This window comes from Entelurus aequoreus, linkage group LG27, assembly GCF_033978785.1.
Source record: "Entelurus aequoreus isolate RoL-2023_Sb linkage group LG27, RoL_Eaeq_v1.1, whole genome shotgun sequence".
NCBI lineage: Eukaryota > Metazoa > Chordata > Actinopteri > Syngnathiformes > Syngnathidae > Entelurus > Entelurus aequoreus.
Genome location: NC_084757.1, coordinates 37,874,917 through 37,892,345, shown reverse-complemented (window position 1 = coordinate 37,892,345; position 17,429 = coordinate 37,874,917). Strand labels below are relative to the sequence as shown.

Genomic DNA, 17,429 nt, shown 5'->3' with positions numbered 1-17,429 from the left:
GTTTAAGAGTGTCACAACATTGCTGTTTACGGCAGACGAACTGCTTTACGGTAGACGAAAACGTGACTGCTGTTGTTGTGTGTTGTTACCGCGCTGGGAGGACGTTCATGAAACTGCCTAACAATAAGAAAGACAGAAAGAAACCAAGAACTCGCCCTCGATCATTCTACGGTTATAACGCGATTGGGCAGGCACGCTGTTTATATCGTGGGAAAGCACAGACTGTCGCCGCTGTCCCCACTCAGGTCCGCATTGAGCTGGAGGGGGCGTGGCCTCCAGCTCCGGCTGAATTCCGGGAGTTTATCGGGAGAAAATTTCTTCCGGGAGGTTATCGGGAGAGGCGCTGAATTCCGGGAGTCTCCCGGTACAACCGGGAGGGTTGGCAAGTATGGTGGATACATCTATAGATGTTGTCATTATCCGGGTCATTGTATTCTCAGGACATTCAATTGATCGCAACTGGACTCAGACCAAACTGAGTCCATGAGCGTGAACTCGGATGAGAGGCAAAACGTCTTTTGAGATCAACTGAACAGTCCAGTTGCGATCGATTAAAAGCCCCGAGGAAACGAAAAAAAACAGAAACTGAAAATGCTGTTAACTGAACAGCGTTACTCAAAACATTGTACGTGCGGGATGGCAGAGATTAATACCTAATAAAATGACCAAATGTCTGGGTAAAGACAAGATATAGCAATTTTATCTTTGGCATTTTTGTCACTGTCCCTTAGTGCTCTTGCAACTCGCCTGGTTCAGTCCCCTTCTCTTCCCAAACCTGGGTCGTCCAGTCCGGCATGAGAGACGAGCGTGCTATCTACAGAGCTAAAAGCCTGAGCAGTGCTCTTGAGGTAGCCAGAGAGTGAGGTTTACCAACGTACACACGGCCCAGCCTAAACCTCGCTCTCAAACAGGTCTCGGCACCAATGTAACCTACCCGGTTCAGTCCCTGCTTTTCTGTTTCACACGGGACCCGGACCTAAGTCGTCCGCCATGAGAGACGAGCCAGGTTCGATTCCTGGGCGTAGCAGAAAAGCAGGCACTGAACTCGGTCGCCATTTCAAATAAAGCAGAATGACATCAGCGGACATTCTTGTCAGTAGGATGCAGCTCGACTACGGAACGCTAAAAGTAAGTTTCGGTCCAGTTAAAACAAACTCTAGTCTGTTTACGCTGCTAGTACAATTGGTTTGATCAAGTGTGAACGCAGTCCACCGAACCCGGGACCAAACCAAACAGAAGGAACCAGACTGACTGGGAGATGGGTTTCGGGACTGTTGGAGTCTGGTATTCTGGTCAGGACCAGAAATTAAAAATTAAAAACCAATGTAACCTACCCGGTTCAGTCCCTGCTTTTCTGTTTCACACGGGACCCGGACCGAAGTCGTCCGGCATGAGAGACGAGCCAGCTTCGATTCCTGGGCGTGACAGAAAAGCAGGCACTGAACCGAGCGGGTTACACTCGGTCGCCATTTCAAATAAAGCAGAATGACATCAGCGGACATTCTTGTCAGTAGGATGCAGCTCGACTACGGAACGCTAAAAGTAAGTTTCGGTCCAGTTAAAACAAACTCTAGTCTGTTTACGCTGCTAGTACAATTGGTTTGATCAAGTGTGAACGCAGTTCACCGAACCCGGGACCAAACCAAACAGAAGGAACCAGACTGACTGGGAGATGGGTCTCGGGACTCTTGAAGTCTGGTATTCTGGTCAGGAATACTTTTAGTAATTCAGATTGGTTTGTGTTCACTCTTGTATTTTTGTCAGCGCAACAAATAACACTCTCAGTTGATGAAATGCTTGAAGTCACGACCTTGGCGTTGGTGAATATTCTGTTTGACAACCTCACACGCTGAAAACAACATGAATCGCATGAAGTGAAGATATCAAAAAGGTTACGGGTGCTGCAAAGAGACGTTTCTAACGGTTGATCCAAGTAAATATACTTACTCTTTACACTTCTGCTGTGCAACGCTTGGTTACGCCCCCATCTGGTGACATACCCGGTATTTCGATCCGTTATGCGTTTGCATTCACACTGGATTGACTCAGGACCTGAACCCACTGGAAGGTCAACCAAAACCCATCTTCCAGGCGGTCTTGGTCCCCCTGTTTGATCTGTTCCTTTTGGTGCTGGACTGCGTTCACGTCGGATCAAACAAACTGTACTAGCGGAGAAAAGGCACCCAAGTCCGTTTTTACCTGGAACCAAGTGTGAACTACCCTAAGTCAGCCTACGAGCTAACTCTAGCTAACTCGGAGTGAGGCAAGTGTGAACCTTGACTGCACCGAGGCATGAAGAGAAGATGGCAAGCAAAACCCATTAGAAAGCTAAGAGAAAATCATAAAAATATCTGCGTTAGATGTAAGTCCAGAAACGTAAATCCAGTAGTTAAACATACTTGGATCTTTTGAACCAAGGGGTCGTGTTAATCATTACAGTTTGCTGAAGTCGTTAGAAACGCTGTCTCCTTGCCAGGTAAGCATTTTGACGTCCTCTACATCAGTTTTTTTTCAACCTTTTTTGAGGCAAGGCACATTTTTGTCATAAAAAAAATCCGGAGGCACACAAACCAGCAGAAAACTTTAAAAAATTAACTCCACCAAGTCGTCGTGTCTTATTTTGAGTGTGTTGGTGTCTTCCTGTGTGTAGTGCTTTAGTTCTTGTCTTGCTTATTTTGGTGGCCCTTCCTGTTTTGCCGGTGTTTTCCTGTAGTGGCTTCATGTCTTCCTTTGAGCGCTATTCCGCGCACCTGCTTTGTGTTAGCAAGCAAGGCTATTTACGTTGTTGCTATCCTTCTTTGTGTGGCCATTGTTGATTTTCATGTCACGTACGGATGTACTTTGTGGACACCGTAAGTTTTTGCTGTCGTCCAGCATTCTGTCTCTGTTTACTTTGTAGCCAGTTCAGTTTGACTTTTGTTTTGCATAGCCTTTTCCTTTCGTTCATTTTGGGTTTAAGCATTACATACCCTTTTTACCTGCACCCTGCCTCCTACTGTGAAGTGAAGTGAATTATATGTATATAGCGCTTTTCTCTAGTGACTCAAAGCGCTTTTACATAGTGAAACCCAATATCTAAGTTACATTGAAACCAGTGTGGGTGGCACTGGGAGCAGGTGGGTAAAGTGTCTTGCCCAAGGACCATACGGCAGTGACTAGGATGGCAGAAGCGGGGATTGAACCTGCAACCCTCAAGTTGCTGGCACGGCCACTCTACCAACCGAGCTATACCGCCTTGGTCTGCATATCGGGATCACAACAAACCATCCTCGTCTCACCCGACACATTCCGACTTTTACAAAGCAATGCTGCCACCTACTGACATGGAGTATTACGTGGTTACCCTGCCGAGTTTTACACAGCACAGACACTAAGCAACGGCACGTTATTGGCAGATTCTAATTATTGACTTGCCAAAAATATTTTTGGGATAAATTAGGTGAAGTTGCATAATTTCCAACGGCACACCAGACAATATCTCACGCCGCGGCACAGTGGTTGAAAAACACTGCTCTACATCACAGCGGGTTAAATGTCAACACGTCAAATTATGGCCATAGTAAGGAAAGTTCTACAATCGTTTGTAACCTGGCAGATGTTGTTTATGGGTGCGCAACTTTCTTCGGTCAACGTACACGTCACACGTGGTGCGACTTCATACATTTGACTAAATGAGATCCTCATTTGGTCCGCTAACAAAAATACAAGTGTGATTGCAAACCAGACCACATCAAAGTGACCCTAAAGTGTCTTTAAAAAAAATTTGTAGTCCGGACAATAGAACAGGACTACCGGCATGAACGCCCACTCAAAGCCCTATAAACAGTGCGAGCCCAATGTGTGCTAATGAAATAGTTTAACACGACAAAGCAGACATGGTGGTGGCAGTCCAACATCTCACTCCGCCTTCATCTGGTCCCTGACGTCAGAGGGCAGTGTTTCGAACAGCACGTCTTCCGCGATGAGGCCGCTGCGTTTCAAGGCGCGACAGAAGCCCAACTCTGGGGGCAAACCCTCAAAGTGGTTCCCTTTGAGCTCCAGGAGCGTCAGCTGAGCGAGGTAGGAAATCTTTGGCGAGAGTATGGACAGGGAGTTCTTGCCCAGCTTGAGCGTCTTAAGCTTCTTACAGAAGAAGAGCTCGTCGGGTAGATTCTCAATTTTGTTGAAGGCGACTGAGAAGTACTGTAGACTCTGAAGGACTCCGATTTCTGGAGGGATGAACCTAATGTCGTTGTGGCACAGATCCAGGTAGCGCAGTTTGTTGCACAAGAACAAATGTGAGGGTAAGATCTCAATCTTGTTGTGGCTGAAGTAGAGACGCTCAAGACTCCCGAGCTTCTTGATGTGCTCGGGAATGTACATCACGCCATTGTACCAAAGCTTAAGGCAGGTGAGTTTGCGGAGATGTTGGAAGCTGATGATCTCCTCGATGGAACGAAGGTTGTTCTCCTTCAGGTCGAGCTCCTGCAGGCTGGTCAGGCTGAAGATGGCGTGAGGAATGCGCTCCAGGTCACAGCGCACCAGCTCCAACTCAGTCAGGTTATTCATCTTCTTCAGATTGTTGAGCATCACCAGCTTGGTGCCGTCGTTGTGCAGGTAGAGCCGGTGCAGATGGCTGGAGACGTCCACGATGGACTGGGGTATCTTGGTGAAGTTACTCTTCAACGAGAGCATCTTCAAACACTTCATCTCCCGCAGTGACTCTAGAACGATATTCTTGGAGGCGTCGGGGCAGAGTGATCCTGTGAGATAGAGCTCCTCTAAGTTCCTCAGACCATACAGCCAGCTGGGGAATTCTCTGCTGTCATCAAACTTGACCCGGAGTACTTTGAGGTTCTCTTTGAGGAAGGAGGTCGCTGTGGTGTGCAGCTTGATTGAGCACTGGTAGAGAGACAGTTCCTGGAGGTATTCCAGCTGAGAGACTGAGGCAGGGATAGTCACGTTGTTGATGATCTCTAGTTTGAGCGACTGGAGCTCCGTCAGCTCAAAGACGGTGTCGGGCAGCCCGGGGAGCATGAAGAGCTGCAGCTCGAGTCGGTTGTTGGCGTTGACCTGCAGTCTCTGACGCAGCTTGTCCGCCGTCCACTCGTGGTTCAGATTGAGCTGCTTCAGCTTGTTCTCGCTGACCTCGGAGAGGAAAACGGCAAATCTTTTGGAGTACAGTGGGTCGTACTGATCGATCATGTGCAGCATGAAAGCAAAGTCGTTTTTGACATCCGGGATGTCGTTGATGCCCGTTTCCTGGCGCACGTACTCGAAGGAGTATTCTTTGAGGGAGCGGTAAAAGAGCCAGTAGGAGGTGTACAGACTGGTTAATCCGTAGACGGCCACCAAGCACAGGTAGCAGTAGGAGAGCTTGGAGAAGAGGTGAGCCATGGTGTGGTTGCATTCAAAGTCTTTGTAGCCCGTCATGTCCTGTATCTCCACCTCGCAGCGCACTCTGTTCCTCACTTTGTTGACCAGGGAGCTGTTGTATGCGATGATCAGCAGGAACTTAAACACCTTGAAGACTGTCTGGCGAACATACATGATGTAGAGAATGTCTCCCTCCTCCACGTGCAAGCGGAACTTCTTCACTTTCTCAAAAAGAGCTTTGGCTTGTTCTCCCTCCTTTTTATCAAGAACACTCGCCGAGGGTTTGTCCACCACAATCTTTTCCGGGATGGACCTGAGCGACTGTGTATTCTCCAAACACACGTCTGCGGGGGACGCCACCATGTTGGACCGGGCGCTCCCGCTCTTTTTATGGTCCTTCTCTTCTTGGTTTTCTCCAGAAACCTCAGACAAAGCCCGGGTGGTCCAGGGAGAGTCGAAGCACTTGACAAGCATGGAGATAAAGTGCTCTATTTTGGAGCTGGAACCCGGGAATTTGAACCAGAAGTTGCTGCACACCATGAAAACCAGAGTGTGTATCAGGACCAAATAAGGGAAGTACTTGGCGTACCAGTGCAGAGCCTTCTCATAACACATCTGGTTGATGAAACTGTACTGCTGGAGGTCCAGGTCTGTCTTCAGGCCTCTCATTTCTCTCGGTTCTGCCGACCTGTTGGGATGCAAGTGCAATGCCGTCACCTCTACTTCCGTCGTGTTCCCTGGAGACGACCGTGTTCTGTGCGGGAGGCAGATGATCTTGTCTTGCATCACCTGTGACAGAATGAAAGCAAGGAGGATCAGCCATGGTGCTCGCATGAAAACACAGCTCCAACATTTGGCGGTACATTCAACCAGCCAAGTGCAAGACCGTCCAGTCGCACCACAGCGCCAAGTGGTACTTTGTCAGCATGTTTATCCTTCTAATACTTGTGGTATTTATCAAATTCACGAGGAACTTCCGGCGGGGTCGTACAAGTTTGGAATTTGACCGGAAGACATCCGGAAAGTTGCGTGACATCACTCGAGACGTCTATGTACTTTGCCTCAGTAGCTCTTGGATCTACATTGGACCGGTTTTGGCATCTTTAATGTGCAAAATGGACCCCGCATACTTTTTTTGTATGCAGAGACAAGTTGTGGAAGTACAATTTGGTGGCCGTACTTGAAGGCATCGCGTCATGGAAACAAGGGACTGCAGTTTTCAGCATGCTAGTGTGTAAACATTGGGGTGGGGGGGGGGGGGAACAGGAAGTCAGTGCTTTCAGTGGCTGACTTGAAGTTCAGGCTAGATGAGTCATAGGACGCGGGGGCCATTTTGATCCTTTTCACTTTCAAAACTAATAATATATTGATTTTTGATTTATTTAAAACAAACAAACCTTGCATCTCAGCTTGGTGGAAGAATGCGCATTTTTAAATATTTACCTATCATTAACAATCCTTATGTAAGACAAGCACATGTATGACTTTTTACTGCATTCTAACTCGTAAATAAACACTAGCAAGAGTCAGGTAACAATAGAAGGAATAGGAGTCGCTCTATTCTAGCTATAAAGCGCTCTGGAACAAAATCCAAAAACCTCCATCAATGTTTTATATACATGATGTAAGTATATGTGTAATGTAGCAACATTCATAATAACATGTAATATATACATGATGTAAGTATATATGTCATGTAGTAACATTCATAATAACATGTAATATATACATGATGTAAGTATATATGTCATGTAGTAACATTCATAATAACATGTAATATATACATGATGTAAGTATATATGTCATGTAGTAACATTCATAATAACATGTCATATATACATGATGTAAGTATATATGTCATGTAGTAACATTCATAATAACATGTAATATATACATGATGTAAGTATATATGTCATGTAGTAACATTCATAATAACATGTCATATATACATGATGTAAGTATATATGTCATGTAGTAACATTCATAATAACATGTAATATATACATGATGTAAGTATATATGTCATGTAGTAACATTCATAATAACATGTCATATATACATGATGTAAGTATATATGTCATGTAGTAACATTCATAATAACATGTAATATATACATGATGTAAGTATATATGTCATGTAGTAACATTCATAATAACATATACATGATGTAAGTATATATGTCATGTAGTAACATTCATAATAACATGTCATATATACATGATGTAAGTATATATGTCATGTAGTAACATTCATAATAACATGTAATATATACATGATGTAAGTATATATGTCATGTAGTAACATTCATAATAACATGTAATATATACATGATGTAAGTGTATATGTCATGTAGTAACATTCATAATAACATGTAATATATACATGATGTAAGTATATATGTCATGTAGTAACATTCATAATAACATGTAATATATACATGATGTAAGTATATATGTCATGTAGTAACATTCATAATAACATGTCATATATACATGATGTAAGTATATATGTCATGTAGTAACATTCATAATAACATGTAATATATACATGATGTAAGTATATATGTCATGTAGTAACATTCATAATAACATGTAATATATACATGATGTAAGTATATATGTCATGTAGTAACATTCATAATAACATGTCATATATACATGATGTAAGTATATATGTCATGTAGTAACATTCATAATAACATGTAATTTATACATGATGTAAGTATATATGTCATGTAGTAACATTCATAATAACATGTAATTTATACATGATGTAAGTATATATGTCATGTAGCAACATTCATAATAACATGTAATATTTACATATTTTTCTTATTTTAAGCTTACATTTTAAGCATATTTTAAGTATTCCTTCAACAACAACAAAACTACTAATCATGACAGACTTCATTGAGAGACACAAAGACTACTTTGGGACTAGTGATGATCCAGAAACTTCTATTTTTGAGCCTGAATATAAGGAGGATGATGTACAAGTTTTAACATGTAAAACTTTGCTAGTTCAGCGTTGCAAATAAGTGTGTTTTTTATTGTCCTATCCGGGAGAAATACACGTAAAATAAATATGTAAATACACGTAAAGTAGGTGGTAAATGTTTATGTAGTACATTACTACCTGTTGTAATGCTCAAGCTTGTACTTCACTTTAAGTGGATGGTATACAATGTAGGCTTGTACGGTGTACCAGTACTAGTATAGTATTGCGGTACTAAGGAATCAAAAACTGTACTATACTCTGTTTGAAAAGTACAGGTTCCCCATTTAAAAAAAAAAATTTTTAACGGGCATGACGGCGCGTCGTCACGTGGTGACATTGCTGGTTGTAGGAGCAGAGGAGCATGTTGGGCAGCGCACACACACAGAGTACTTACAAGCAGACACAGTGTGTGGACAGAAAAGGGAGAATGGACGCATTTTGGTGTAAAAAGTCAAAATAAAGGTGAAGTTATAACACTGAAACACCCTCAGGAAGAGCTGCTTTAACACATGGCTAGCTAGCTAGCGGCTAACGTCCATCCGCAGTGTTCCAGCTTCTTCTAAATCACTAATCCTGGCCTCCATGGCGACGAATAAAGTAAGTTTCCTACAAGTAGCATTATCACTTATTCTTCCCTTCTTTGCTACTATACATTAGTTTTGGATGATACCACACATTTAGGTATGGATGTGATACCAAGTCGTTACAGGATCATACATTGGTCATATTCAAAGTCCTCATGTGTCCAGGGACGTATTTACTGACTTTATATACATAGTATAAACTTGAAAAAAAAGTAAAAAAGATTTTGTGACGATAAAAAATATCGATGTAATCATAGTAGTATCGACTAGATACGCTCTTGTACTTGGTATCATTACAGTGGATGTCAGGTGTAGATCCACCCGTGGCGTTTGTTTACATTGTGACGCCGGTGAGCTATTGTATCCTCCTACGCTGTGTAGTGAAGCATGTTGAGCTATTCCTCCTCCTCCAGTGATAATGCTACTTGTAAGAAACGTGCTTTATGTGTTAAAGCAGCTCTTCCTGAGGGTGTTTCGGTGTTATAACTTCACCTTTATCTTGACTTTTTATGCCAAAATGCGTCCGTTCTCCCTTTTCTGCCTGCACACTGTGTCTGCTTGTAAGTACTCTGTGTGTGTGCGCTGCCCAACATGCTCCTCTGCTGGTAAAAGCAGCAATGTCACCACTAGTACTGGTATACCGTACAACCCTAGTAGGTGAAGCATCTGCAGTGTGATGTCTACTAAAAGGGGGTGGCTCCTCTGGGTCACATGACCCACTCACCTGTAGCGTGCACCCAAACACGCCGATCATGAGCATGACCACGGACAGGTAGTCGGTGAACACGTCCCACCACGGCTTCAGGACCCGGAAGGCCGGCTGCTGCTCCGAGAACTGCCGGAATTCCATCACGGGAATCATGATGCCTGCGAAGGGGACCACGTCAGTGTCACCGCGGTAACCACCAGAATCCTCCATTGCGCCGGGGTTGCCGTGGCAACAGGAGGGATGCTAACCCCCCCCCCCCCCTATTAAAAGCTAGTTTATAGCATCAGGATTAGCCACATTCTAACATATTAGCCATGGATCAAAGATCCTATGAGACACAAGGGGCGATACCGTGCCCCTCGAAGCGTCGATGTGTCACTTTAAGAAGAAAAAAAACGATACAGCTGTTGGGATGATTGCGAAGCGGAGGTATGGTATCATTTTGTATTATAGCGCCAAATAAAATATAATTGTTTCTTGTTACTATTAGGCTCATTGGCCATATTTGAACTACTGTATTTGCTAGTGATGAATAAATGATGCCTTGGTGAGTGTTGGGCACACTCACTAGCTGTATTGACACTGTTGCTGTTCCATAATGGCTCCATCTGCAGGATTAATAAAGTAGTTCATCTATAAATAAAAATGAATAGTTACTAAACTTTTATTTATTTATTTTTTATTTTTTTACATTCTGCACGAATCGCTGTGCAGAAAGGAAGTAGAAAACGTGCAAATGAGCCTAATAGCAAAAAGGAAAATAACAATTTATTTGGCGCTATTAGAACAAAATAATCCCACATTTTGGCATGATTCATGATTCATGTGCCTTAAAACCATCACTACCCTATATGCTGGACATTTTCCTATGCTTTGAACCCTGCGGCTTATAAAACGGCGCGGCTAATTCTAGGGACTTCTCCTTGCTAACAGTCGTAATGTTTTGCGGTCAACAAATAGCAGAGACACTGAAAAAGGGACTGATATTGTTTGTCCTTTTGGACAAGTTTGCGGTGTTTCCTTCCTTTTAGTGCTTTAAACCGGAGGTACAAGTGTCGTTCCATCCATGGCGTTTCTACTCGTATGGATTCTTCGTTTGTCGCTCCAAGCAACGTTTGTGGGTTTTACAATATAACTAAAACAATTCTTACTTACTAAAGCGTCCCATGTGTGATGTCTGTAGGAGTGTTTTCATGCATACATGCTATCGTAGTGTCGTCAAGTATTAGCTAATATGCTAAAACGTTTAAAAATGTCTGTGTTAGTATTATTAACTTACAATGGCGTTCTTTTTGTATTGTTTCAGTTTCACAAAGTCCTCTATAGTCCGGAAAATGTGATATTTCATTCATTCATTCATCATCATGTAAAAAAGCTAGTGTCGTTAGCATTAGCTAATATGCTAACACGTTTATGAGCGTGTGTGTTAGTATTATTAATTTACAACGGCATACTTTTTGTATTGTTTACATTTCGTAAATTCACCAAAACGTCACCGTGGAGTTATTGGCGAGCTAGCTTGCGGGTCCATGACCATGACTTCTGTTTTGTCTGATCATCCGTTTTACTGCCTTGTTATAAAACCGTTCCGTGTACCATTTCACAACGTATATATCTGCGGTTTATAATCCGGTGCGGCTAATAAATAAGAAACCATTTTTTTCTTCTAAAATTTTGTGGGTGCGGCTTATATACCGCTGCGCTCTATAGTCCAGAAAATGCGATATTTCATTCATTCATTCATCATCATGTAAAAAAGCTAGTGTCGTTAGCATTAGCTAATATGCTAACACGCTTACGAGCGTGTGTGTTAGTATTATTAATTTACAACGGCATACTTTTTGTATTGTTTACATTTCGAAAATTCACCAAAACGTCACCGTGGAGTTATTGGCGAGCTAGCTTGCGGGTCCATGACCATGACTTCTGTTTTGTCTGATCAGCCGTTTTACTGCCTTGTTATAAAACCGTTCCGTGTACCATTTCACAACGTATATATCTGCGGCTTATAACCCGGTGCGGCTAATAAATAAGAAACCATTTTTTTCTTCTAAAATTTTGTGGGTGCGGCTTATATACCGCTGCGCTCTATAGTCCGGAAAATGCGATATTTCATTCATTCATTCATCATCATGTAAAAAAGCTAGTGTCGTTAGCATTAGCTAATATGCTAACACGTTTACGAGCGTGTGTGTTAGTATTATTAACTTACAACGGCATTATTTTTGTATTGTTTACATTTCGTAAATTCACCAAAACGTCACCGTGGAGTTATTGGCGAGCTAGCTTGCGGGTCCATGACCATGACTTCTGTTTTGTCTGATCAGCCGTTTTACTGCCTTGTTATAAAACCGTTCCGTGTACCATTTCACAACGTATATATCTGCGGCTTATAACCCGGTGCGGCTAATAAATAAGAAACCATTTTTTTCTTCTAAAATTTTGTGGGTGCGGCTTATATACCGCTGCGCTCTATAGTCCGGAAAATGTGATATTTCATTCATTCATTCATCATCATGTAAAAAAAGCTAGTGTCGTTAGCATTAGCTAATATGCTAACACGCTTACGAGCGTGTGTGTTAGTATTATTAATTTACAACGGCATACTTTTTGTATTGTTTACATTTCGTAAATTCACCAAAACGTCACCGTGGAGTTATTGGCGAGCTAGCTTGCGGGTCCATGACCATGACTTCTGTTTTGTCTGATCAGCCGTTTTACTGCCTTGTTATAAAACCGTTCCGTGTACCATTGCACAACGTATATATCTGCGGCTTATAATCCGGTGCGGCTAATAAATAAGAAACCATTTTTTTCTTCTAACATTTTGTGGGTGCGGCTTATGTACCGCTGCGCTCTATAGTCCGGAAAATGTGATATTTCATTCATTCATTCATTCATCATCATGTAAAAAAAGCTAGTGTCGTTAGCATTAGCTAATATGCTAACACGTTTACGAGCGTGTGTGTTAGTATTATTAATTTACAACGGCATTCTTTTTGTATTGTTTACATTTCGTAAATTCACCAAAACGTCACTGTGGAGTTATTGGCGAGCTAGCTTGCGGATGGACGTTAGCCGCTAGCTAGCTAGCCATGTCTTAAAGCGGCTCTTTCTGAGGGTGTTTCAGTGTTATAACTTCACCTTTATCTTGACTTTTTACACCAAAATGCGTCCGTTCTCCCTTTTCTGTCTACACACTGTGTCTGCTTGTAAGTACTCTGTGTGTGTGCGCTGCCCAACATGCTCCTCTGCTAGTAAAACCAGCAATGTCATGCCTGTAAAAAAAATAACAAATGATAATATGGGGAACCGGTACTTTTCAAACAGAGTATAGGGGCGGTATAGCTCGGTCGGCAGAGTGGCCGTGCCAGCAACTTGAGGGTTCCAGGTTCGATCCCCGCTTCCGCCATCCTAGTCACTGTCGTTGTGTCCTGGGGCAAGACACTTTACCCACCCGCTCCCAGTGCCACCCACGCTGCTTTAAATGCAACTTAGATATTGGCTTTCACTATGTCAAAAGCGCTTTGAGTCACTAGAGAAAAGCGCTATATAAATATCATTCACTTCACTTCACTTCACACTATAGCACCCCCCAAATCCTCCACACGACACCTGCGCTACGGACAAGCTAACCTCCTCCAACCTCCGAGGACAAAAGCCCCTGACCACCTCAGGGCACCACAGACTGTGAATGCTTTTAAAAAAGGCTTGAAAACCCTTCTTTTTTAAAAAAGCTTCTTTTTTTTTTAGATATATGTGTGCTAGCTTTAACTATTAGGCTGTTCTAGTTTTTTGTTTTTTTTTTACTATTTATTTTACTTGTTGGGGGCAGCTATTTGTGGTTCTAGCGTTGTTGTTGTTGTTGTTGTAGCACTTTGAGGTTGTTTGCTCAATGTAAAGTGCTTTTACAAATAAAATCTATTATTATTATTAGTACCGTGATACTATACTAGATATTGGGTTTCACTATGAAAAAGGGCTTTGAGTCACTGGAGAAAAGCGCTATATAAATATCATTCACTTCACTTCACGTCACACTATAGTACCCCCCCCCCCCCCCCAATCCTCCACACGACACCTGCGCTCCGGACAGGCTAACCTCCGAAGACAAAAGCCCCTGACCACCTGAGGGCACCACAGACTGTGAATGCTTTTAAAAAAGGCTTAAAAATCCTACTTTTTTTTTTTTTTTTAAAAAAGCTTTTTTTAGATATATGTGTGCTAGTTCTAACTATTAGGCTGTTCTAGTTTTTTTTTTTTTTTACTATTTATTTTACTTGTTGGGGGCAGCTATTTGTGGTTCTAGTGTTGTTGTTGTTGTTGTTGTAGCACTTTGAGGTTGTTTGCTCAATGTAAAGTGATTTTACAAATAAAATCTATTATTATTATTATTAGTACCGCGATACTATACTAGATATTGGGTTTCACTATGAAAAAGCGCTTTGAGTCACTAGAGAAAAGCGCTATATAAATATCATTCACTTCACTTCACACTATAGTACCCCCCCAATCCTCCACACGACACCTGCGCTCCGGACAGGCTAACCTCCGAAGACAAAAGCCCCTGACCACCTGAGGGCACCACAGACTGTGAATGCTTTTAAAAAAGGCTTAAAAATCCTACTTTTTTTTTTTTTTTTTAAAAAGCTTTTTTTAGATATATGTGTGCTAGTTCTAACTATTAGGCTGTTCTAGTTTTTTTTTTTTTTTACTATTTATTTTACTTGTTGGGGGCAGCTATTTGTGGTTCTAGTGTTGTTGTTGTTGTTGTTGTAGCACTTTGAGGTTGTTTGCTCAATGTAAAGTGATTTTACAAATAAAATCTATTATTATTATTATTAGTACCGCGATACTATACTAGATATTGGGTTTCACTATGAAAAAGCGCTTTGAGTCACTAGAGAAAAGCGCTATATAAATATCATTCACTTCACTTCACACTATAGTACCCCCCCAATCCTCCACACGACACCTGCGCTCCGGACAGGCTAACCTCCGAAGACAAAAGCCCCTGACCACCTGAGGGCACCACAGACTGTGAATGCTTTTAAAAAAGGCTTAAAAATCCTACTTTTTTTTTTTTTTAAAAAGCTTTTTTTAGATATATGTGTGCTAGTTCTAGCTATTAGGCTGTTATAGTTTTTTTTTTTTTTTTTACTATTTATTTTACCTGTTGGGGGCAGCTATTTGTGGTTCTAGCGTTGTTGTTGTTGTTGTTGTAGCACTTTGAGGTTGTTTGCTCAATGTTAAGTGCTTTTACAAATAAAATCTATTATTATTATTATTAGTACCGCGATACTAAACTAGATATTGGGTTTCACTATGAAAAAGCGCTTTGAGTCACTGGAGAAAAGCGCTATATAAATATCATTCACTCCACTTCACATTATAGTACCCCCCCAATCCTCCACACGACACCTGCGCTCCGGACAGGCTAACCTCCGAAGACAAAAGCCCCTGACCACCTGAGGGCACCACAGACTGTGAATGCTTTTAAAAAAGGCTTAAAAATCCTACTTTTAAAAAAAAAATAAAAATTTTTTTAGATATATGTGTGCTAGTTCTAACTATTAGGCTGTTCTAGTTTTTTTTCTTTTTTTTTTTCTATTTATTTTACTTGTTGGGGGCAGCTATTTGTGGTTCTAGTGTTGTTGTTGTTGTTATTTTAATGCACTGTAGCACTTTGAGGTTGTTTGGTCATTGTAAAGTGCTTTTACAAATAAAATCTATTATTATTATTATTAGTACCCGCGATACTATACTAGATATTGGGTTTCACTCTGAAAAAGCGCTTTGAGTCACTGGAGAAAAGCGCTATATAAATATCATTCACTCCACTTCACACTATAGTACCCCCCAAATCCGCCACACGACACCTCTGCTCCGTACAGGCTATAACCTCCTCCAACCTCCGAGGACAAAAGCCCCTGACCACCTGAGGGTACAACAGACTGTGAATGCTTTTAAAAAAGGCTTAAAAACCCTACTTTTTTTTTTAAAAAAAGCTTTTTTTAGATATATGTGTGCTAGTTCTAGCTATTAGGCTGTTCTAGTTTGGTTTTTTTTGTTTGTTTTTTTACTATTTGTGGTTCTAGCGTTGTTGTTGTTGTTGTTGTTGTTGTTGTTGTTGTTGTTGTTGTTGTAGCACTTTGAGGTTGTTTGCTCAATGTAAAGTGCTTTTACAAATAAAATCTATTATTATTAGTACCGCGATACTATACTAGATATTGGGTTTCACTATGAAAAAGCGCTTTGAGTCACTGGAGAAAAGCGCTATATAAATATCATTCACTCCACTTCACACTATAGCACCCACCAAATCCTCCACACGACACCTCTGCTCCGTACAGGCTATAACCTCCTCCAACCTCCGAGGACAAAAGCCCCTGACCACCTGAGGGTACAACAGACTGTGAATGCTTTTAAAAAAGGCTTAAAAACCCTACTTTTTTTTTTTTTTAAAAAGCTTTTTTTAGATATATGTGTGCTAGTTCTAGCTATTAGGCTGTTATAGTTTTTTTTAATTTTTTTTTATTTTTACTATTTGTGGTTCTAGCGTTGTTGTTGTTGTTGTTGTTGTTGTTGTTGTTGTTGTTTTAATGCACTGTAGCACTTTGAGGTTGTTTGCTCAATGTAAAGTGCTTTTACAAATAAAATCTATGATTATTATTAGTACCGCGATACTATACTAGTTATTGGGTTTCACTATGTAAAAGCGCTTTGAGTCACTGGAGAAAAGCGCTATATAAATATCATTCACTTCACTTCACTTCACACTATAGTACCACCCCCCCCCCCAATCCTCCACATGACACCTGCGCTCCGGACAGGCTAACCTCCGAAGACAAAAGCCCCTGACCACCTGAGGGTACCACAGACTGTGAATGCTTTTAAAAAAGGCTTAAAAATCCTACTTTTTTTTTTTTTTTAAAGAAGCTTTTTTTAGATATATGTGTGCTAGTTCTAACTATTAGGCTGTTCTAGTTTTTTTTTTTTTTTTTACTATTTATTTTACTTGTTGGGGGCAGCTATTTGTGGTTCTAGTGTTGTTGTTGTTGTTATTTTAATGCACTGTAGCACTTTGAGGTTGTTTACTCAATGTAAAGTGCTTTTACAAATAAAATCTATGATTATTATTAGTACCGCGATACTATACTAGATATTGGGTTTCACTATGAAAAAGCGCTTTGAGTCACTGGAGAAAAGCGCTATATAAATATAATTCACTTCACTTCACTTCACACTATAGTACCCCCCCAATCCTCCACACGAGGTTGGAGGAGGCTAACCTCCTCCAACCTCCGAGGACAAAAGCCCCTGACCACCTGAGGGTACAACAGACTGTGAATGCTTTTAAAAAAGGCTTAAAAACCCTACTTTTTTTTTTTTTTTAAAGCTTTTTTTAGATATATGTGTGCTAGTTCTAGCTATTAGGCTGTTCTAGTTTTTTTTAATTTATTTATTGTTTTTACTATTTGTGGTTCTAGCGTTGTTGTTGTTGTTGTTGTTGTTTTAATGCACTGTAGCACTTTGAGGTTGTTTGCTCATTGTAAAGTGCTTTTATAAATAAAATCTATTATTAGTAGTAGTACCGCGACACTATACTAGTACCGGTATAGCGTACAAGCCTACTTCAAAGTAAAAAACACATAATTTGAAAGAGGGAATAAGACTAATAATAAAGTGTGAGGTGGAAAAATCCCAAGTCCCCCAGGATGAGTCAGCCATTGAGGCTCCACATCCTCCTGCCTTCCTGACAGGAAACGTGTGCCAAATCCCAC

At 41.2% G+C, this 17,429-nt stretch overlaps 1 protein-coding gene across 1 annotated transcript in view; it reads right to left on the bottom strand.

Annotated features, from left to right (window-relative positions):
* Positions 1–1,049: 1,049 nt before the first annotated feature.
* Positions 1,050–17,429, bottom strand: part of lrrc8c (leucine rich repeat containing 8 VRAC subunit C) — a 16,749-nt gene continuing 369 nt past the window's right edge. The window contains exons 2-3 of the mRNA XM_062038603.1: positions 9,661–9,803; positions 1,050–6,144 (exon numbers count right to left, since the gene is read on the bottom strand). Of these exons, the coding sequence (XP_061894587.1) occupies positions 3,898–6,144; positions 9,661–9,798 (2,385 nt within the window). The 5' untranslated portion in view covers positions 9,799–9,803 and the 3' untranslated portion in view covers positions 1,050–3,897. The remainder of the gene's footprint in view (positions 6,145–9,660; positions 9,804–17,429) is intronic.